This window comes from Hoplias malabaricus, chromosome 7, assembly GCF_029633855.1.
Source record: "Hoplias malabaricus isolate fHopMal1 chromosome 7, fHopMal1.hap1, whole genome shotgun sequence".
NCBI lineage: Eukaryota > Metazoa > Chordata > Actinopteri > Characiformes > Erythrinidae > Hoplias > Hoplias malabaricus.
The window spans coordinates 8,378,375-8,403,198 of NC_089806.1; the positions used below are offsets into that span (position 1 = coordinate 8,378,375).

The window sequence follows — 24,824 nt, forward strand, 5'->3', positions numbered from 1 at the left end:
GAAAGCTCCAGAAAATGTTCTGAGAGCAGTAGCCATTGAGTCTCTTTTGTGTGTGTGAAACTCCATTGCTGTGTGTGTTATTAGGAGCTGAGTGTTTACCCTTCTCTGAGTGATGGCACGCCCTACGTCGGACAGTCGACTGTTTGCCTTTAGCTCAAGTTTCACCTGCATTACCTGCACACAGTACTGGATTAACCTAAACAAACACAGCTAAACTCTGAGACTCAGCTCAAGACAACAGTCACTTCCTTCTCAAGTAGCTCAATAGACACAGTCCATCAGGGCAGAGAAATACAGCCCACTGTGGAACTGGGATCACCTGGAACCCATGTTTATATTCAACATACAGCAACCATCTGAGCGTTTTTAATAGTTTAATAGTTTTAATAGCTAAAATACTCATTCATTCATTCATTCATTGTCTGTGACCCTGTAACCCTTCAGAACACACCACACTCCTCACAGACAGTCACCCGGAGGAAACCCACGCGGACACAGGGAGAACACACCACACTCCTCACAGAGAGTCACCTGGAGGAAACCCACACAGACACAGGGAGAACACACCACAGTCCTCACAGACAGTCACCCGGAGGAAACCCACACGGACACAGGGAGAACACACCACACTCCTCACAGACAGTCACCCGGAGGAAACCCACGCAGACACAGGGAGAACACACCACTCTCCTCACAGACAGTCACCCAGAGGAAACCCACGCAGACACAGAGATAACACACCACTCTCCTCACAGACAGTCACCTGGAGGAAACCCACGCAGACACAGGGAGAACACACCACACTCCTCACAGACAGTCACCCGGAGCGGGACTCGAACACACAACCTCCAGATACATGGAGCTGTATGACTCAGACACTACCAGTTGCACCACTCATAGCTAAAATAATTCATGTATATTTATTATTTAATGTGAGTTTTTATCTCATATATGAACTTTGCTTTAATTTAGCATTTATTACTAAAATAAACACTGATACAAAATAATACCACTAACATTTTAAGGCAACTTACTTTATTATACACTCAGCCAGAGATAGAAGTTCCCCACGGCCAACAAACTGAAACTGTGGGCTGTTTTTTTTTCTTTGTTTTTTTGCAGGTACCCATGTCCTTAAAGGAACACTAGGTATTTTACCTTTAAATGATTCACTGAGCTGTAATAGGGAGAACAAAACCTCTGTTGGAAGGTCACTAGTTCCTCCAGGTAGCCCAGGACCACCGAGAAAATATGGGTGAGGGGAGTGAAGTGAAGTGATTGTGCCCTTTTTCTATTTAGTCTTCTCTACAACTACAAATACTATTTCTAGTACTACTACTAACAACACTAATAATAATAGTGATGATGATGATGATTTTGAGGTTGTATCTACTGCTCACTTTGTGTTCTGTGGTATTCTGCTGTTTTTTTTTGTCTGAAAGTTTATAGTGATCATGTCAGATACACCTCAACCAGCACAAGCTCATCACACGCAGCTGCAGCTCTAAAATAAGATAAAGACTTTATTCAGACCGACTCAGAGCAGCTCCTCATTCCCAAACGGTTGAATTAGATTAAGTTGAACAGTCTTTATTCATTATAGTCTGGGAAATAATTTTACTGTAGTAACCTATTGGAAGTGATATGTATTCTTGGTAAGTTTTGAGAAGTAGAACAGTGTCCGGGTCTCTGTGCTTCACAGAGTCTGTGATAAATAACAGTCTTTAATAAACAAGCAATTAAAGCATAGTTTCTCACATTAACAAACATCAGCAAACTCCAGCAGCACAAACTCTCCATCTCTGACTCTTCCTGCAGACCCCCAGATGAAGAATTTAACCCTAGGGATAAATAAACCACGACTAACAATGATCAGTTCCATTCAACATGCATTTATTTAACTATTAACACTTAACACAGTTTCTCTCTTATTCACATGTTCTTCTGAAAGCCTACAGTTCAGAGGCTACCAATAATTTTGTCAATGAGCATAGGCCAATGTCCAGAAAAGAGGGCAATGTTTCAAACAGAACAACAAGGTTTTACCATTTGGTTTTGAAAAATAGGGGAATATATAAATGAAGACAAGGAAATACTCAAAATAATGTTAAAATTCTAGTCCACTGCAAATATTGCAGAAATCAGCTGTGGTCATCAACTGCCACAGTTCCAGCTACCAGCCTTAAGTTAATGAGGGGTAACCCTCAGAATATTCGCCTTTCAGATCGTTCGGTTTGACCGTTCATGACTTACTGTTCCTCCGGTGAAGAGCCTTTCCATAGGGAACAGTGAGCCTTTAGAGGTTCAGTCTTTTTTCACTTTGAAAATGACATCATGTGGTAAGAAGCCGTTTAACCAGATTTATTTAAATCAAAGGAAGTGCTGCTTGACCCCACATGATTAAATATGAATTGTTAAACCATGCTATAGGGTGGGGACTGCATTGGATGGATGGATGGATGGATGGATGTAGGAATGAATACATGGATGAGTGGTAGGATGGATGACCAGATGGTCAAAGGGATTGATGTATGGAAGGAGGGGTGAATTTGTGTTTGTAAACGTGGATGGCTAGTGGGATGTATGTGTGTATGTATAGATGGATGGATGGAGGGATGGATGCATGTATGTAACTGTATGGATGGATGGATGGTTAGATAGATAGTGGAGTGAGATTAGGAAGTGGAGGCTCCTCTCAGAACTTCCTGTTGCTGTTTCTCTGCAGGACACAGAGGACCATGTTTTCTGTCCCCAACTGAAAACAAACACAAACAACACAGGTTTAGCCCCAAAATAATAACCTTCTCGGCTGCATCTGAATAAAACCCTACGGAACCTAAATCTTACCCTACTAATCCCTGCTGAACCTAAACCCAACTATACCCAACCCTACTAACCCCTACTGAACCTAAACCCAACTATACCCAACCCTACTAATCCCTACTGAACCTAAACCCAACTATATTTAACCATGCTAAACCCAACTATACCTAACCCTAATAAACCCTACTGAACCTAAACCCAACTGTACCTAACCCTAATAAACCCTACTGAACCTAAACCCGACTATACCCAACCCTACTAACCCCTACTGAACCTAAACCCGACTATACCCAACCCTACTAACCCCTACTGAACCTAAACCCAACTATAACCAACCCTACTAACCCCTACTGTACCTAAACCCAACTATATTTAACCATGCCAAACCCAACTATACCTAACCCTAATAAACCCTACTGAACCTAAACCCAACTATACCTAACCCTAATAAACCCTACTAAACCTAAACCCAACTATACCTAACCTTACTAATCCCTACTGAACCTAAACCCAACTGTACCTAACCCTAATAAACCCTACTGAACCTAAACCCAACTGTACCTAACCCTAATAAACCCTACTGAACCTAAACTCAACTATACCTAACCCTAATAAACCCTACTGAACCTAAACCCAACTGTACCTAACCCTACTAATCCCTACTGAACCTAAACCCAACTGTACCTAACCCTACTAATCCCTACTGAACCTAAACCAAACTATACCTAACTAAAATAATATAAGTCATATATTGATTATATAATCAGTACATGTGTATATTAGTTATATGATCAGAACGTGTGTGTGTGGGGGGGGGGGTTTACTGAAGTGTTTACCTAGAGCTGATCTTTTGAAGTTGAGGGCGCTGTGGAGTGTGTTGAGGTTGTGTATATTTATGTTGTTGTTTATGTTGTTGTTTGTGTTGTGGGCCTCGTGCCCTGTGGTCCCCCCGTTGTGTGACTGAGGGTGAGGAGAATGATGATGATGATGATGATGATGAACGCCATAACCACCTGCAGCTCCACTGCACGCGCTCACACTGTAACTCCCGCCTGAGTACGCACACGCAGACACATAGCCGCTGAGATTGGAGGAGGGCTGAAATCAGACACACACTGTATTCATTAATATGGTTCTACTGCACAACACACACACACACAGCGCGGTTTCATGCCCACAAATAAACACACAGATACACACATAACCAACACATACATCCTGCTGTATCACACCATAATACACGCACCTCAAAACTCTCCTAATTAACCTAATTTTTGTTCTGAGTTCAGTTCAGTTTTGTTCAGTTTCAGTTCAATAATCAGGGTCGGTTTTTACAGTGAACTGAATACGGTAGGGTAGTAGGTTCACTGATCTCAGAGCAGTGTTGAGTGTGAGATCTGGGTGAAGTTAAATACCTGGTTGTATTTGATGTCAGTGTCTAAATGCGGCTTGTCAATGGCATTTAGCCCGTGACTTGAAGGAAACGTGGCCCTGTTCACATTCGCCCACTCTTCCACTTTCTGCTGATAACCCTCTGCTCCAGAGAGACCTGCAGAAAAACACAATAATACATTAAACCAGTATATATACACAACATTACAGCCCTCTGTATATAAACACAATATTACACTCCTCAGTATATATACACATTACACCCATCAGTATATATACACAACATTACACCCCTCTGTATATAAACACAACATTACACTCCTCAGTATATATACACATTACACCCATCAGTATATATACACAACATTACACCCCTCAGTATATATACACAACATTACACCCATCAGTATATATACACAACATTACACCCCTCAGTATATATACACAACATTACACCCATCAGTATATATACACAACATTACACCCATCAGTATATATACACAACATTACACCCATCAGTATATATACACAACATTAGACTCATCCGTATATATACACAACATTACACCCATCAGTATATATACACAACATTACACCCCTCAGTATATATACACAACATTACACCCCTCTGTATATAAACACAACATTACACTCTTCAGTATATATACACAACATTACACCCATCAGTGTATATATACACACATTAAGCCCATCAGCATATATACACAACCTTACACCCCTCAGTATATACACAACATTACACCCTTCAGTATATATACACAACATTACACCCCTCAGTATATACACAACCTTACACCCCTCAGTATATACACAACATTACACCCTTCAGTATATATACACAACATTACACCCCTCAGTATATACACAACCTTACACCCCTCAGTATATACACAACATTACACCCTTCAGTATATATACACAACATTACACCCCTCTGTATATAAACACAACATTACACTCCTCAGTATATATACACATTACACCCATCAGTATATATACACAACATTACACCCCTCAGTATATATACACAACATTACACCCATCAGTATATATACACAACATTACACCCCTCAGTATATATACACAACATTACACCCATCAGTATATATACACAACATTACACCCATCAGTATATATACACAACATTACACCCATCAGTATATATACACAACATTACACCCATCAGTATATATACACAACATTAGACTCATCCGTATATATACACAACATTACACCCATCAGTATATATACACAACATTACACCCCTCAGTATATATACACAACATTACACCCCTCTGTATATAAACACAACATTACACTCTTCAGTATATATACACAACATTACACCCATCAGTGTATATATACACACATTAAGCCCATCAGCATATATACACAACCTTACACCCCTCAGTATATACACAACATTACACCCTTCAGTATATATACACAACATTACACCCCTCAGTATATACACAACCTTACACCCCTCAGTATATACACAACATTACACCCTTCAGTATATATACACAACATTACACCCCTCAGTATATACACAACATTACACCCCTCAGTATATACACAACATTACACCCATCAGTATATATACACAAAATTACACCCATCAGTATATATACACAACATTACACCCATCAGTATATACACACAACATTAGACTCATCAGTATATATACACAACATTACACCCCTCAGTATATATACACAACATTAGACTCATCAGTATATATACACAACATTACACCCCTCAGTATATATACACAACATTACACCCCTCAGTATATATACACAACATTACACCCATCAGTATATATACACAACATTACACCCATCAGTATATATACACAACATTACACCCATCAGTATATATACACAACATTAGACTCATCCGTATATATACACAACATTACACCCATCAGTATATATACACAACATTACACCCCTCAGTATATACACAACATTACACCCATCAGTATATATACACAACATTACACCCCTCAGTATATATACACAACATTACACCCCTCAGTATATATACACATTACACCCATCTATATATAAACAACATTACACCCATCGGTATATATACACAACATTACACCCATCAGTATATACACAACAATACACCCCTCAGTATATATACACAACATTATACCCCTCAGTATATATACACATTACACCCATCTATATATAAACAACATTACACCCATCGGTATATATACACAACATTACACCCCTTAGTATATATAAACAACATTACACCCCTCAGTATATATACACAACATTACACCCCTCAGTATATATACACAACATTACACCCCTCAGTATATATACACATTACACCCATCAGTATATATACACAACATTACACCCCTCAGTATATATACACAACATTACACCCCTCAGTATATATACACATTACACCCATCTATATATAAACAACATTACACCCATCGGTATATATACACAACATTACACCCATCGGTATATATACACAACATTATACCCCTCAGTATATATACACATTACACCCATCTATATATAAACAACATTACACCCATCTATATATAAACAACATTACACCCATCAGTATATATACACAACATTACACCCCTCGGTATATATACACATTACACCCATCTATATATAAACAACATTACACCCATCGGTATATACACAACATTACACCCCTCAGTATATATACACAACATTACACCCATCGGTATATATACACAACATTACACCCATCAGTATATATACACAACATTACACCCATCTATATATAAACAACATTACACCCATCTATATATAAACAACATTACACCCCTCAGTATATACACAACATTACACCCCTCAGTATATATACACAACATTACACCCATCGGTATATATACACAACATTACACCCATCAGTATATATACACAACATTACACCCCTCGGTATATATACACATTACACCCATCTATATATAAACAACATTACACCCATCGGTATATATAAACAACATTACACCCCTCAGTATATATACACAACATTACACCCATCTGTATATATACACATTACACCCCTCAGTATATATACACAACATTACACCCATCGGTATATACACAACATTACACCCATCGGTATATATACACATTACACCCCTCAGTATATATACACAACATTACACCCATCAGTATATATACACAACATTACACCCCTCAGTATATATACACAACATTACACCCATCGACATATATAAACAACATTACACCCCTCAGTATATACACAACATTACACCCCTCAGTATATATACACAACATTACACCCATCGGCATATATAAACAACATTACACCCCTCAGTATATACACAACATTACACCCCTCAGTATATATACACAACATTACACCCCTCAGTATATACACAACATTACACCCCTCAGTATATACACAACATTACACTCCTCAATATATACACAGCATTACACCCCTCAATATATACACAACATTACACCCCTCAGTATATATACACAACATTACACCCATCTATATATAAACAACATTACACCCCTCAGTATATATACACAACATTACACCCCTCAGTATATATACACAACATTACACCCCTCAGTATATATACACATTACACCCATCAGTATATATACACAACATTACACCCCTCAGTATATATACACAACATTACACCCCTCAGTATATATACACATTACACCCATCTATATATAAACAACATTACACCCATCGGTATATATACACAACATTACACCCATCAGTATATACACAACAATACACCCCTCAGTATATATACACAACATTATACCCCTCAGTATATATACACATTACACCCATCTATATATAAACAACATTACACTCATCGGTATATATACACAACATTACACCCATCAGTATATATACACAACATTACAGCCCTCAGTATATATACACATTACACCCATCTATATATAAACAACATTACACCCATCGGTATATATACACAACATTACACCCATCAGTATATATACACAACATTACACCCATCAGTATATATACACAACATTACACCCCTCGGTATATATACACATTACACCCATCTATATATAAACAACATTACACCCATCGGTATATATACACAACATTACACCCATCGGTATATATACACAACATTACACCCATCGGTATATGTACACAACATTACACCCCTCAGTATATATACACAACATTACACCCATCGGTATATATACACAACATTACACCCATCGGTATATATACACAACATTACACCCATCGGTATATATACACAACATTACACCCATCGGTATATGTACACAACATTACACCCCTCAGTATATATACACAACATTACACCCATCGGTATATATACACAACATTACACCCATCGGTATATATACACAACATTATACCCCTCAGTATATATACACATTACACCCATCTATATATAAACAACATTACACCCATCTATATATAAACAACATTACACCCATCAGTATATATACACAACATTACACCCCTCGGTATATATACACATTACACTCATCTATATATAAACAACATTACACCCATCGGTATATACACAACATTACACCCCTCAGTATATATACACAACATTACACCCATCGGTATATATACACAACCTTACACCCATCAGTATATATACACAACATTACACCCATCTATATATAAACAAAATTACACCCATCTATATATAAACAACATTACACCCCTCAGTATATACACAACATTACACCCCTCAGTATATATACACAACATTACACCCATCGGTATATATACACAACATTACACCCATCAGTATATATACACAACATTACACCCCTCGGTATATATACACATTACACCCATCTATATATAAACAACATTACACCCATCGGTATATATAAACAACATTACACCCCTCAGTATATATACACAACATTACACCCATCGGTATATATACACATTACACCCCTCAGTATATATACACAACATTACACCCATCGGTATATACACAACATTACACCCATCAGTATATATACACATTACACCCCTCAGTATATATACACAACATTACACCCATCAGTATATATACACAACATTACACCCCTCAGTATATATACACAACATTACACCCATCGGCATATATAAACAACATTACACCCCTCAGTATATACACAACATTACACCCCTCAGTATATATACACAACATTACACCCATCGGCATATATAAACAACATTACACCCCTCAGTATATACACAACATTACACCCCTCAGTATATATACACAACATTACACCCCTCAGTATATACACAACATTACACCCCTCAGTATATACACAACATTACACTCCTCAATATATACACAGCATTACACCCCTCAATATATACACAACATTACACCCCTCAGTATATATACACAACATTACACCCATCGGTATATATACACAACATTACACCCATCGGTATATATACACAACATTACACCCCTCAGTATATATACACAACATTACACCCATCGGTATATATACACAACATTACACCCCTCAGTATATACACAACATTACACTCCTCAATATATACACAGCATTACACCCCTCAATATATACACAGCATTCCACCCCTCAGAATATACACAGCATTATACCCCTCAGTATATATACACAACATTACACCCCTCAGTATATACACAGCATTACACCCCTCAATATATACACAGCATTATACCCCTCAGTATATATACACAACATTATACCCCTCAGTATATATACACAGCATTATACCCCTCAGTATATACAATCAATCAATCAATCAAATTTTATTTATATAGCGCTTTTCACAACAAAAAGTCATCACAAAGCAGCTTTACAATGATCCGGGTCCAAGCCTCCTATGAGCAAGCCAGGGGCAACAGTGGCAAGGAAAAACTCCCTTAGCACACGAGGAAGAAACCTTGGAAGGAACCAAGACTCATACGGGGAACCCATCCTCCTCGGGTCGACACCGGAGACACAACAGAGAACAGAAGTAAAAGTGAAATGATGACAGATGAAGGGGTTATAGTAATATAAATGTAGTATATTAGTGATGATGGAGAAGCAGAAATGAAAATGGTGAGGATGATGGTATTAGTGATGTATGAGTCTGATGAAGGAGAAGGTGATCAGGGATTCTGTGTGAGTTAAAATTAGGTGCAGAGTTAATCTGAGATAAAACAGCATGGCCAAGCTTGATAGTGTTGATGAGACAAGGACAGGATTTTGTACAGGACACACAGGGGCTGAATCAGGGCAACACCTCGAGAGCAGCAGGATATACACAGCATTACACCGCTCAGTATATATACACAACATTACACCCCTCAATATATACACAACATTACACCCCTCAATATATACACAGCATTACACCGCTCAGTATATACACAGCATTACACCGCTCAGTATATATACACAACATTACACCCCGGTGCAGCAGGTTGTGTCGCTTTCACACAGCTCCAGGGACCTGGAGGTTGTGGGTTCGATTCCCGCTCCGGGTGACTGTCTGTGAGGAGTGTGGTGTGTTCTCCCCGTGTCCGTGTGGGTTTCCTCCGGGTGACTGTCTGTGAGGAGTGTGGTGTGTTCTCCCCGTGTCCGTGTGGGTTTCCTCCGGGTGCTCCGGTTTCCTTTCACAGTCCAAAAACACACGTTGGTAGGTGGACTGGCAACTCAAAAGTGTCCGTAGGTGTGAGTGAATGTGTGTGTGTGTCTGTGTTGCCCTGTGAAGGACTGACGCCCACTCCAGGTTGATTCCAGATAGGCTCTGGACCCACTGCGACCCTGAACTGGATAAGCGGTTAAAGATAATGAATGAATGAATGAATGAATTACACCCATCAACATAGACACAATATTACACCCGTCAATATATACACAACAATACACCCGTCCAGATATGTGCAACATTACACCCATCAATATATACACAACATTACACCCATCAATATATACACAACATTACACCCCTCAATATATCTACACAACAATACACCCGTCCAGATATACACAACATTACACCCCTCAGTATATACGCAACTTTACACCCGTCAATATATACGCAACCTTACACCCCTCAGTATATATACACAACATTACAACCCTCAGTATATACATAACATTACACCCCTCAATATACACGGAACATTACACCCTTCAATATATACACAACATTACACCCTTCAATATACACGCAACATTTCAACCCTCAGTATACACACAACATTACACCCTTCAGTATGTACGAAAAATTACACCCCTCAATATATACACAGGGCGGCACGGTGGCGCAGCAGGTAGTGTCGCAGTCACACAGCTCCAGGGGCCTGGAGGTTGTGGGTTCGATTCCCGCTCCGGGTGACTGTCTGTGAGGAGTTGGTGTGTTCTCCCCGTGTCCGCGTGGGTTTCCTCCAGGTGCTCCGGTTTCCTCCCACAGTCCAAAAACACACGTTGCAGGTGGATTGGCGACTCGAAAGTGTCCGTAGGTATGAGTGTGTGAGTGAATGTGTGTGTGTCTGTGTTGCCCTGTGAAGGACTGGCGTCCCCTCCAGGGTGTATTCCCGCCTTGCGCCCAATGATTCCAGGTAGGCTCTGGACCCCCGCGACCCTAGAATTGGATAAGCGGTTACAGATAATGGATGGAATATATACACAACATTACAATCCTCAGTATGTACACAACATTACACCCTTCAATATATACACAACATTACACCCTTCAATATACACGCAACATTACAACCCTCAGTATACAGGCAACATTACACCATTCAATAAATACACAACATTAAACCGTTCAATATATACAAAAAATTAAACCCCTCAATATAAACACAAAATTACATCCCTCAATATACAAAATATTACACCCCTCAGTATGTACACAACATTACATCCGTCAATATATACACAATATTACACCCCTCAGTAAATATACACCACCGTGCACCAGTAAATATACACATCCTTACACCAGTAAATATACACCACCGTGCACCAGTAAATATACACATCCTTACACCAGTAAATATACACATCCTTACACCAGTAAATATACACCACTGTGCACCAGTAAATATACACATCCTTACACCAGTAAATATACACGACCATACACCAGTAAATATATACTGCCATACACCAGTAAATATACACCATCCTTACACCAGTAAATATACACATCCTTACACCAGTAAATATACACCACCGTACACCCGTAAAAATAAACCACCGTGCACCAGTAAATATACATGCTTTTACACCAGTAACTATACATGACCTTACACCAGTAAATATACACATACTTATACCAGTAAATATACACATCCTTACACCAGTAAATATACACGACCATACACCAGTAAATATACACGACCATACACCAGTAAATATATACTGCCATACACCAGTAAATATACACTGCCTTACACCAGTAAATATACACCATCCTTACACCAGTAAATATACACATCCTTACACCAGTAAATATACACCACCGTACACCCGTAAAAATAAACCACCGTGCACCAGTAAATATACATGCTTTTACACCAGTAACTATACATGACCTTACACCAGTAAATATACACATACTTATACCAGTAAATATACACATCCTTACACCAGTAAATATACACAATCTTACACCAGTAAATATACACGACCATACACCAGTAAATATACACTGCCATACACCAGTAAATATACACAATATTACACCAGTAAATATACACATCCTTTCACCAGTAAATATAAACCACCTTACACAAGTAAATATACACATCCTTACCCCAGTAAATATACACGACCTTACACCAGAAAATATACATGACCTTACACCAGTAAATATACACAATCTTACACCAGTAAATATACACGACCATACACCAGTAAATATACACATCCTTACACCAGTAAATATACACAATCTTACACCAGTAAATATACACGACCATACACCAGTAAATATACACAATATTACACCAGTAAATATACACATCCTTTCACCAGTAAATATAAACCACCTTACACAAGTAAATATACACATCCTTACCCCAGTAAATATACACGACCTTACACCAGAAAATATACATGACCTTACACCAATAAATATACATCACCGTGCACCAGTAAATATACATGTTTTTACACCAGTAAATATACACCACTGTACACCAGTAAATATACAACACTGTACACCAGTAAATATACACATCCTTACACCAGTAAACATACACCACTTTACACCAGTAAAAATACACATCCTTACACCAGTAAATATACACATCCTTACACCAGTAAATATACACATCCTTACACCAGTAAACATACACCACTTTACACCAGTAAAAATACACGGCCTTACACCAGTAAATATACACATCCTTACACCAGTAAATATATACGACCTTACACCAGTAAATATACACATCCTTACACCAGTAAATATACACATCCTTACACCTGTAAATATACACGATCTTACAACAGTAAATATACACCACCGTACACCCGTGAATATGAAAAATCGTTCAACAATAAATATAGACATCATTACACGAGTAAATATACACCACCGTGCACCAGTAAATATACACATCCTTACACCAGTAAATATACACTGCCTTACACCAGTTAATATACACATCCTTACACCAGTAAATATACACTGCCTTACACCAGTAAATTTACACATCCTTACATCAGTAAATATATACATCCTTACACCAGTAAATATACACCACTGTACACCAGTAAAAATATACCACCATACACCAGTAAATATACACATCCTTACACCAGTAAATATACACATCCTTACATCAGTAAATATATACATCCTTACACCAGTAAATATACACCACTGTACACCAGTAAAAATATACCACCATACACCAGTAAATATACACCACCATACACCAGTAAATATACAAGGCCTTACACCAGTAAATATACACTACTGTACACCAGTAAACATACACCACTTTACACCAGTAAAAATACACGGCCTTACACCTGTGAATATACACAGTCTTACTCCAGTAAATATACACATCCTTACTCCAGTAAATTTACACATCCTTACACCAGTAAATATACATGACCTTATAACAGTAAATATACACGACCGTACAGCAGTAAATGTACACATCCTTACACCTGTAAATATACACAATCTTACAACAGTAAATATACACCACCGTACACCCGTAAACATGAAACACCGTTCACCAGTAAATATAGACATTCTTAGACCAGTAAATATACACATCCTTACATCAGTTAATTTACACATACTTACACCAGTAAATATATACATCCTTACACCAGTAAATATATACCACTGTACACCAGTAAAAATATACCACCATACACCAGTAAATATAAACCACCTTACACCAGTAAATATACACATGTTTATACCAGTAAATATACACCACCTTTCACCAGTAAATATACACATGTTTATACCAGTAAATCTACACATCCTTACACCAGTAAATATACATGACCCTACCCCAGTAAATATACACCACCTTTCACCAGTAAATATACACATGTTTATACCAGTAAATATACAAATCCTTACACCAGTAAATATATACATCCTTACACCAGTAAATAAAAACCACCTTACACCAATAAATATACACCACCTTACACCAGTAAATATACACCACTGTACAGCAGTGAATATACACATCCTTACACCAGTAAATATACACCACCGTACAGCAGTAAATATACACATCCTTACACCAGTAAATATACACCACCGTACAGCAGTAAATATACACATCCTTACACCAGTAAATATACACCACTGTACAGCAGTGAATATACACATCCTTACACCAGTAAATATATACGACCTTACACCAGTAAATATACACCACTGTACAGCAGTGAATATACACATCCTTACACCAGTAAATATACACCACCGAACAGCAGTAAATATACACATCCTTACACCAGTAAATATACACCACCTTACACCAGTAAATATACACCACCGTACAGCAGTAAATATACACATCCTTACACTAGTAAATATATACGACCTTACACCAGTAAATATACACCACCGTACAGCAGTAAATATACACATCCTTACACCAGTAAATATACACCACCTTACACCAGTAAATATACACCACCTTACACCAGTAAATATACACGGCCTTACACCAGTAAATATACACCACCGTGCACCAGTAAATATACGTGACTTTACACCAGTAAATATACACATCCTTACACTAGTAAATATACACGACCTTACACCAGTAAATATACACATCCTTACACTAGTAAATATACACGACCTTACACCAGTAAATATACACGTTAGATATACACCACCTTACACCAGTAAATATACACCACCTTACACCAATAAATATACATCACCGTGCACCAGTAAATATACACGACCGTACAGCAGTAAATATACACATCCTTACACCAGTAAATATACACCACCTTACACCAGTAAATATACACATCCTTACACCAGTAAATATACACCACCTTACACCAGTAAATATACAAGGCCTTAGACCAGTAAATATACACATCCTTACACCAGTAAATATACACATCCTTACACCAGTAAATATACACCACCGTACAGCAGTAAATATACACATCCTTACACCAGTAAATATACACATCCTTACACCAGTAAATATACACATCCTTACACTAGTAAATATACACGACCTTACACCAGTAAATATACACCACCTTACACCAATAAATATACATCACCGTGCACCAGTAAATATACACATCCTTACACCAGTAAATATACACATCCTTACACCAGTAAATATACACCACCTTACACCAGTAAATATACACATCCTTACACTAGTAAATATACACATCCTTACACCAGTAAATATACACATCCTTACACCAGTAAATATACACATCCTTACACCAGTAAATATACACCACCTTACACCAGTAAATATACACATCCTTACACCAGTAAATATACACATCCTTACACCAGTAAATATACACCACCTTACACCAGTAAATATACACATCCTTACACTAGTAAATATACACGACCTTACACCAGTAAATATACACGTTAGATATACACCACCTTACACCAATAAATATACATCACCGTGCACCAGTAAATATACACGACCGTACAGCTGTAAATATACACATCCTTACACCAGTAAATATACACCACCTTAAACCAGTAAATATACACCACCGTGCACCAGTAAATATACATGACTTTACACCAGTAAATATACACCACCTTACACCAATAAATATACATCACCGTGCACCAGTAAATATACACGACCGTACAGCAGTAAATATACACATCCTTACACCAGTAAATATACACATCCTTACACCAGTAAATATACACCACCTTACACCAGTAAATATACACGGCCTTACACCAGTAAATATACACCACCGTGCACCAGTAAATATACATGACTTTACACCAGTAAATATACACCACCTTACACCAATAAATATACATCACCGTGCACCAGTAAATATACACAACCGTACAACAGTAAATATACACATCCTTACACCAGTAAATATACACATCCTTACACCAGTAAATATACACATCCTTACACCAGTAAATATACACCACCTTACACCAGTAAATATACACGGCCTTACACCAGTAAATATACACCACCGTGCACCAGTAAATATACATGACTTTACACCAGTAAATATACACCACCTTACACCAATAAATATACATGACTTTACACCAGTAAATATACACATCCTTACACTAGTAAATATACACGACCTTACACCAGTAAATATACACGTTAGATATACACCACCTTACACCAATAAATATACATCACTGTGCACCAGTAAATATACACGACCGTACAGCAGTAAATATACACATCCTTACACCAGTAAATATACACATCCTTACACCAGTAAATATACACCATCTTACACCAGTAAATATACACATCCTTACACCAGTAAAAATACACATCCTTACACCAGTAAATATACACGGCCTTACACCAGTAAATATACACCACCGTGCACCAGTAAATATACACGACCGTACAGCAGTAAATATACACATCCTTACACCAGTAAATATACACCACCTTACACCAGTAAATATACACATCCTTACACCAGTAAATATACACATCCTTACACCAGTAAATATACACCACCTTACACCAGTAAATATACAGCACCGTGCACCAGTAAATATACACATCCTTACACCAGTAAATATACAGCACCGTGCACCAGTAAATATACAGAAAACCCTATCAAAAAACTACCTAATTAATTATACATATAAATTAAATTTTTAAATGAATTTTAAATAACAGAAATTAGTCAAACACTACCGAGCTTCAAATCAAATGACAGAAACATTAAAATTGAACATATTTTAACAGATTTTTCTCAAGCCCATTTTCCCAGCCGTGTATTCACAGCACTTTGAAAACAAACTGATATTTTACACGTGATTTTTTATTTCATATTTCAAAACTATATTTGAGGAATTCTTTCAGGCCAACGCTTCAGGCCATCCTCATGTAGAGGCTTTAGAAAATATTTATTTGGACAGGTTTCATTCACTCAGTGAAAACAGTGAGACCTTTTTACTAATTACAAATAACTTTAAAAAAAAAAGGAGTCTCAGTACACAGACAGTAGGTTTTAATTTTCACAGTGGTCTGGTGAGTAGGTTTAAAAAGTTCACCACATTTACCTCTGTAGAGGTCGGGGGCATGATTTAAATGATTAAATTTAAATAAATAAAATTAAAAACGCTTGAGTTCAAGACCATAAATTATTACATAAAACACTTTATTCAGTTGTTAATTATAAACTAAATGTGATGTGTGTTTATTTATTTATTTATTTATTTATTTATGCTGCATCTGTATTTATACGCGTCCATTTATTTATTTTTAATAAAATAGTTATATATATATAATATTTATATAATGTATATTAAAATGTTTATTTATTTATTTTACATTATTTCTAATATTTCAAAACTAAATTCCTTTATTTATTCATTACTTTATCCGATAATGAGGAGTCTTTTTTTTTTTCATGTTCAGTTTGTCAAGGTCGTCTACACTGAACTGACTGGTCCGGGGCCCTTACGCGTACGCGACAGATTACGGCACAGATCTGAGAAAGCCTGCAACCTCAAAACCACTTTGTTTGCACAATCACCCTAACTCCAGACAGAACCGCGGGCTGAGACAAAAAAAATCTGACGATAAATTATATTTCACAGCCTCTACGTGGCAGAAAGAACGTTACCTGAATTTTGCAGAGAAATACTCCCCATGAGCTTCACTACAACAAACCCCTCTCTCTCTCTCTCTCTCTGTCTCTCTCTCTCTCTCTGTCTATCTATCTATCTATCTATATAAGAATAAATATATAACAAATAAATAGCAACGATTAATTTTTAAAAATATGTAGTTTTTAATTTTGTTATTTCGGCAAATTCCTGTCCTGTTGGGTACGAAATGATAATAATTTAAAGAGAAATAGATTGCCTTTTCTTGAAAGAAAATGGGAGGGGAAAAAACAACAAATCAAATTAATGCCACATTGACATAATCAGCTGTGACAGTTCTGATTTAAATTAATATTCCATCGTTCAAATCAATGGAAAATTGTCACATGACATAACACTGAAAACAGTTTTCTGAAAACATCATCAGGACCATGACCGTAACTATCTTTGAAGACGCCGGGGTCCGGACCTCGGTTGATTTTATTTAATTATTTATTTATTTATTATTATTATTATTGTTATTATTATTATTATTATTATGTTTCCCCCATTTCCCATGTTTCTAGGACACGGGTTTTCGACAGACATTTCGTCTGGATATTTTTACTGGACCTGGCAACCCTGCCCTCATTTTGCCGGTAGACAGCGCTTGTTGAGCGGTGTGTTGAGCTTATGTTGTACACTAACACACGACACTGCTGCTATGACATTACCGTGAGGGCTTTGTGAGGGCAAACTGAAGCTTTAGTCAGAACTGTGTGCTGTTCAAAACCTGTTCTCTAGCTGCAGCAGCGTTACCTGAGCAGCTCAATACCTGTCCAGTTATGCCTCGTCACATCCTGCTGCCTACTGTGTATTTACAGGTTTAACTCCCAAAATACAAACGGAGGACAATTAACGCACGATAAAAACGGAATCATACAAACAGCTTTCAGTAGTTACATGTTTAATAGGAACGTTATATTTACCTTAAAGCTCTTTATTAAAAATCAATTAAACGTAAAAAAATATATGTAGTCTAAGTGGAGTCAAAGCAGTTGATGGGAGAATAGATGTTTAACATTAATTAGAAGTCAGCATTTTAAGTTGTAAACATGTGGCACTGTGAACTGAAGGGGGTTTCCATTCCCCACTTTACGGCCCTGATCTAGTTTTGTTTTCTAGGAAAGGTTAGGTCCGATTAGAAAACAAGTGTCCTTTACACGGTGATATCAGTCTTGAAGTCCCAGGTTTCTGGTATCATCAGCAACTAAGCGACACTTTTAACCAATTCTACGGGGTTTTAAATAAGTTCCTAATATTGCACTATGTAGGTCATGACAAATCGGCTTCTGCACCGAATAGTGCATTATCGGACACTAAGGCATTTACATTCAGCCACAAGCAGCACGATCCTTGTCTAACAAACAGTGCACTGACTGACGGTCCAAGAATGGAGTGCCCTACACTCTCAGAAATAAAGGTACGGTAGAGGTACGTTATTAGTCATTAAAGGTATAAACAGTGTAAATAAACAGTGGTGTTAAAGTCCAGTTGTGTTCCCTAAAGGTTACGTTACATTCTCTTTTCTGGAAGGAGAGATACATGTTTGTAATATTTCCTTATAGAACTGTCATAAAAAACATAATAAAAGTCCTGGAGATGAAACGGGGCGTATAAAATTAATACAATTTAAAAATCTACAATTATAATAGAATAAGGGACAATTATGTTCCCTAAATAAAGGTACAAATATGTAACCACTACAGAGGCAACAAAAGGTACCACCACGGAGTTTTTGTGACAGTGCAGAGAGGCGATAGGGGCACATTGAGACACAAATGTAGGGTTTTTTTTTTCCCAGTAGGGAGATACCCAGTAAACGTCCCTGGACGTTCAAAATAGGTCTAAAAGTAGTCTGTCCGTCAAGGACATATTTTTAAACGTCAATGGACGTCCAAAATCCATCTTAATAAGTTAGTTAAGTGGTGACCAATCGATAACGTCAGTGGACGTCCAAAACGCGTTTTATACAAGTAATTTATTTCGGGACCAATTATTAACGTCAATGGACGTCCAAAATACGTCTAATAGTCGTCTTTTCAATGTCTGTGTTTGGACGTCTTTTCAACTTTCATTTTCAACCTTAAGAGAACGTTGATTAGACGGCAGTCATTACGTTATTTCAACGTTGAATCAACGGCTAAATGTTTACTGTGTAAGCACAAATCCCGCTGAAATAAGCTGCAAAACATAGTGTATATTTGAATGAATGTAATAAATTAGAAATATAAAAAAGACACCTACAAACAAATCTAAATGTGCGAACAAAATAAAGAAAAGCAAATTTAAAAATAAATAAAAAGTTTTTAGAAAAATACAAGGTCAAAAAAGGAGAAAGAAAATGAAAAAGCGCAGTTTGAAAAAGCGTGCGGTGTTTGTTTAGGGGCAGAAAATTGTAATTTCACAATAAAGGTCCGTAAGATGTTCGATTCATAAACAGAGAGTGGAGAGTTCTGTCTTAGGGCTTTAATGCGATTGGTGTGTTATAAAAATAACTTTAAATAAGCAGTTATTTTCCTGAAGGCTTTAATGTTGGCTCAGTGACTGTTCTGTGATCTGGGCTGTTATTAAAGTCTGTGTTATATATCAGCAGAGCACACAGAGCTCTGAGGGCTTCCCCGTGACTCTCTGGTGAATATGAAAAACTGCAGCGGTATTTACCTGAGGGCTCCATAAAGGCCCGGATGCCGAGGATGTTGCTGACAGTGTGGACGGAGGGCCATAGTTTGGCGCCGGGGGGCGCCACTGCTCCGGGGTAAGAGTACGAGTGCGCGTGGGGGTACACGGGGCCGTAGGGCAGCTGTGGGGCGCTGGGCTTGGCGCCCTCGAGCGGTCCCGCGTGCGCCCCGCCGCCTATTTTATTCCGCAGGATGCGACTGATGGAGCTGACGGAGGGTACGTTGTACTTGTCGCAGACGCCGTCCGCCAGCAGCCGGTCGCGGATCTCCCACGCGAAGATGCCCGGGTCCGAGCGCTTGTATTCGCGGATGCTGCTGACGACGCTGGGCGTGGTCACGCGAGGCTTGCTACCGCCGATGGCGCCCGGCAGGATGGATCCTGTCTCGTTGTAGCGCGCGAGGATCTTGCTGACGCAGCCGTGGGATACGCGCAGCTGGCGGCTGATGTCGCAGGGCCGCACGCCGAGCTGCGCGAGCTCCACAATCCGGATCCGGACCGCGTTCGGCAAGGGGCGCCCGTTCACAAAGACTCCACCGAGCTGATTCACCTCTCCGTACTGCTGCTCTGCAAAAAACACGTTACTCCACATTAGACACGTGTACAGACACTCATTACTGGTTTATTAATAATCAGACATGTCCAATTACTGTGTAGAGTCTAATCATATTCTATAAAGTCATGAGTAACTCCTTATAACACATGCATATGGCAACCGATAGACTACAACTCAATATATAGGACACAATAAGATCCGGTAAATGTCAGGATCAACGTTGATTATAAACATTCAATTAACGTACACTGTTCGAAAAATTAATTGTTAAAAAAACACTATAAATCATACAAAACCTGGCATGAATTAATCGATTATTCTTCCGTAATTTCTCAGATCATTTCCCGAGTTTCTCATTATTCGGTTATTATCGATTACTGTGGATTTTTCACTCAATATTATTAATTATTTCGCATCTTTTTGAACACTCGTGGTCAATTAACATGTTTGTGTTAATGATGTAAATACAAATAAATGAGAGAAGACGCTTAAATGCGATTTGTTTTAAATGTAATGTGCGTTAAAAATGTTTAATGTATTATTATTATTATTATTATTATTATTATTATTATTAATACATAAATGTGGCATGACCTGTATTGGAATAGAAGAGAATCATGATGGATATTGTTTTTTTTTACAGTGTTTCCCGCTGTGCATCCGTCTGAAGACACTACACATGGCGCGGTACTGAACGGTTCTGCTTCATAATGGAAAATCTGTGTTATACCGAGGAACCGTTTTCTTTAATTATCTGAGTATTTTAGATGAGATTTTGATTTGCTAAGTGTAAAAAGACCAACGTTTATTTTTGTATTCCTATAATAATAATAATAATAATAATAACCGATTAATATGTTCACATGAAGCTGTATTCACTGTGCTGAAAGTGTATGAACGGAACGCGCCGCTGAACACTTGCAGAACATTTCGCGATGTTTAGCGACGTTACAGGCGTTAAATATTTAACAAAAAGCTCCTCTTTTGAAGAGATGGGTTTTTAAGGGGGATATGAAGATTACTAACGTCTTCTAGTTTCTGGATCAATAAATAATTCTTCACAAACGTACATTTAGGAACGAAAGAAGGTGCCGTGGAAACGTTTCAGAGAAAAGAATCTCACTGTGAACCCAGAGACTTTTAGAGTGTGAGAAAATATATAAACGGAAGGATTTTCATAAAAACGAGTAATGCACTGAAATATCACCATGGCCTCTTTAAAATGGGTCATTTAAAGGGTTCTATAGTAAGGACTAAAGTACGAGTTCACCAGTGTTAAATCAACATTATTTGTATGAAATTAACAATTTGACTGGTAAAATTACAACAGTGTGACTGTAAAATGACAGCGTTAAAACTCCCTTAAACGCTCCCGGTGATAATTTAACACTAATAATGTTGATTTAACGCTGGTGGAAATGTGGTGCAGGAATGTTATTTTTCTGTACAAATGTTAAATGATTCTATAGAAATAAACATATTCCACTATCAGTAGACACCAAAGAGCCCTTATTCCTACGAGTGTACCCTGAAAAAGCCTGAGGGAAAATAAGTGGAGCAGGTTTTTGCATCAGATTAACACTGGCAGTGAACCGGATCATTTCAGTGTCACTCCTGTCGTTACTCACAGTTTTCCTTTTAAATCGAACTCGTATTTTTTCCTTCCGCGTTGAGTCTCTATTTTCCCGCTTTAAAATTTAAAATGCAGATGTTACACGTCTAAAGTTAAAGATTAGTTTCTCCGTCGAATCTGATGTGTTTTGCAAATGCTTGTAAAATGTCAGTTACGTGGCTTTCTAGAGCAAATGTTAATTTGTAAAATTTGTACATTTTCTGTACATTGTGAGACAGCGCATCTGTGGAGGGGAAAATGTGTTAATTTTTTAAAACGGCGATAAAAAAATACAAAGCAATTCTCTACAACGACAACGTTTTAATGGTGCTTAAAAAATCAATAAACAAGAAATAGCTATTAAATCAAACAGTAATTAAAGCGTAAATAAACTCTGATGCAACGTCTCCCAGTGACGTCATAATAAATGTAACGTTCAACTCTAAAGAGTCTGGTGAACTTCACTTGTTTTTAATCAAAGATGTGTTACGTGAAATTAATTATAATTGCATTATTAAATATAAAACGTTGTTTTATAAATTCCCAAGCATGATTTACAATCTAATATAACATTTTTAATTCGTATTATTCGTGCATTTTTATTATTATTATTATTATTATCGGTTTGTGTCAGATTTATCGATTATTGATGTTTATTACTCAAGGACAAATAAGAGTTTAATAAGTAATATAATAGCGTTTGCATAGTGTTAATTGTGCATTATAAAAAATATGTATCAAATACAAATAATTTTTTAACGTAACGAACTATATATTAATGTATATTTAGGGCTGTATTAAGTAAGCAACGTTCCTTAAGCGTTCTTTAATATGAAATATTACCAAGAAAACAAACAGGTACACCATCTTTACCACTGTATATAAACCATCTATAACACAATCTATACACGTAGATAAACATCATAAAATGATGCACCATCTGTACACATTCTTGTTCACCTTCTCTAACACTGTTTAATATGGACATAGACAATTTATACAAATATATATACACCGTCTCGACAACTGTATACACCAGTGAGATATGAAATAAGAACTCTTACCCATTTGCAGGCTCTAAAGGCGTCTGTTGTGAAAATTCCTGCTCATTAGAGAAACTGGAGATCTAGAGTTTTCCTCAGAATCCGGAGATTCCTTGAGAATCTGTGTCCTGTGTCTGTGGAGTTTTCTTGGGAATAGGACGTGTTCTTGGGAATCTGAAATTTTCATGGGTCTGTGGTCAGTGTCTGTAGCGACTGTACTGATGTGTCCACGCACGGAGATTGACCAAGAGACAGAGCCCCTCTCTCCCTCTCTCTCTTTCTC

At 37.5% G+C, this 24,824-nt stretch overlaps 1 protein-coding gene across 1 annotated transcript; it reads right to left on the bottom strand.

Annotated features, from left to right (window-relative positions):
* Positions 1-1,883: 1,883 nt before the first annotated feature.
* Positions 1,884-24,824, bottom strand: pax1b (paired box 1b). Its single transcript, XM_066677249.1, has 5 exons — positions 24,563-24,824; positions 21,316-21,897; positions 4,239-4,372; positions 3,660-3,921; positions 1,884-2,755 (listed from the first exon to the last, which is right to left on the bottom strand). Exons 1-5 carry the CDS (start codon positions 24,564-24,566, stop codon positions 2,676-2,678), a joined length of 1,062 nt encoding a protein of 353 aa, XP_066533346.1. The 5' UTR covers positions 24,567-24,824; the 3' UTR covers positions 1,884-2,675.

What these genes read in the sequence shown, in the direction of transcription:
- pax1b (XM_066677249.1), bottom strand. An exon ending in CTGACATCAAATACAACCAG is followed by an intron (nt 3,922 to 4,238) that starts GTATTTAACTTC and finishes GTCTGATTTCAG; the next exon opens with CCCTCCTCCAATCTCAGCGG. An exon ending in CTTCAAAAGATCAGCTCTAG is followed by an intron (nt 2,756 to 3,659) that starts GTAAACACTTCA and finishes GTTTGTTTTCAG; the next exon opens with TTGGGGACAGAAAACATGGT.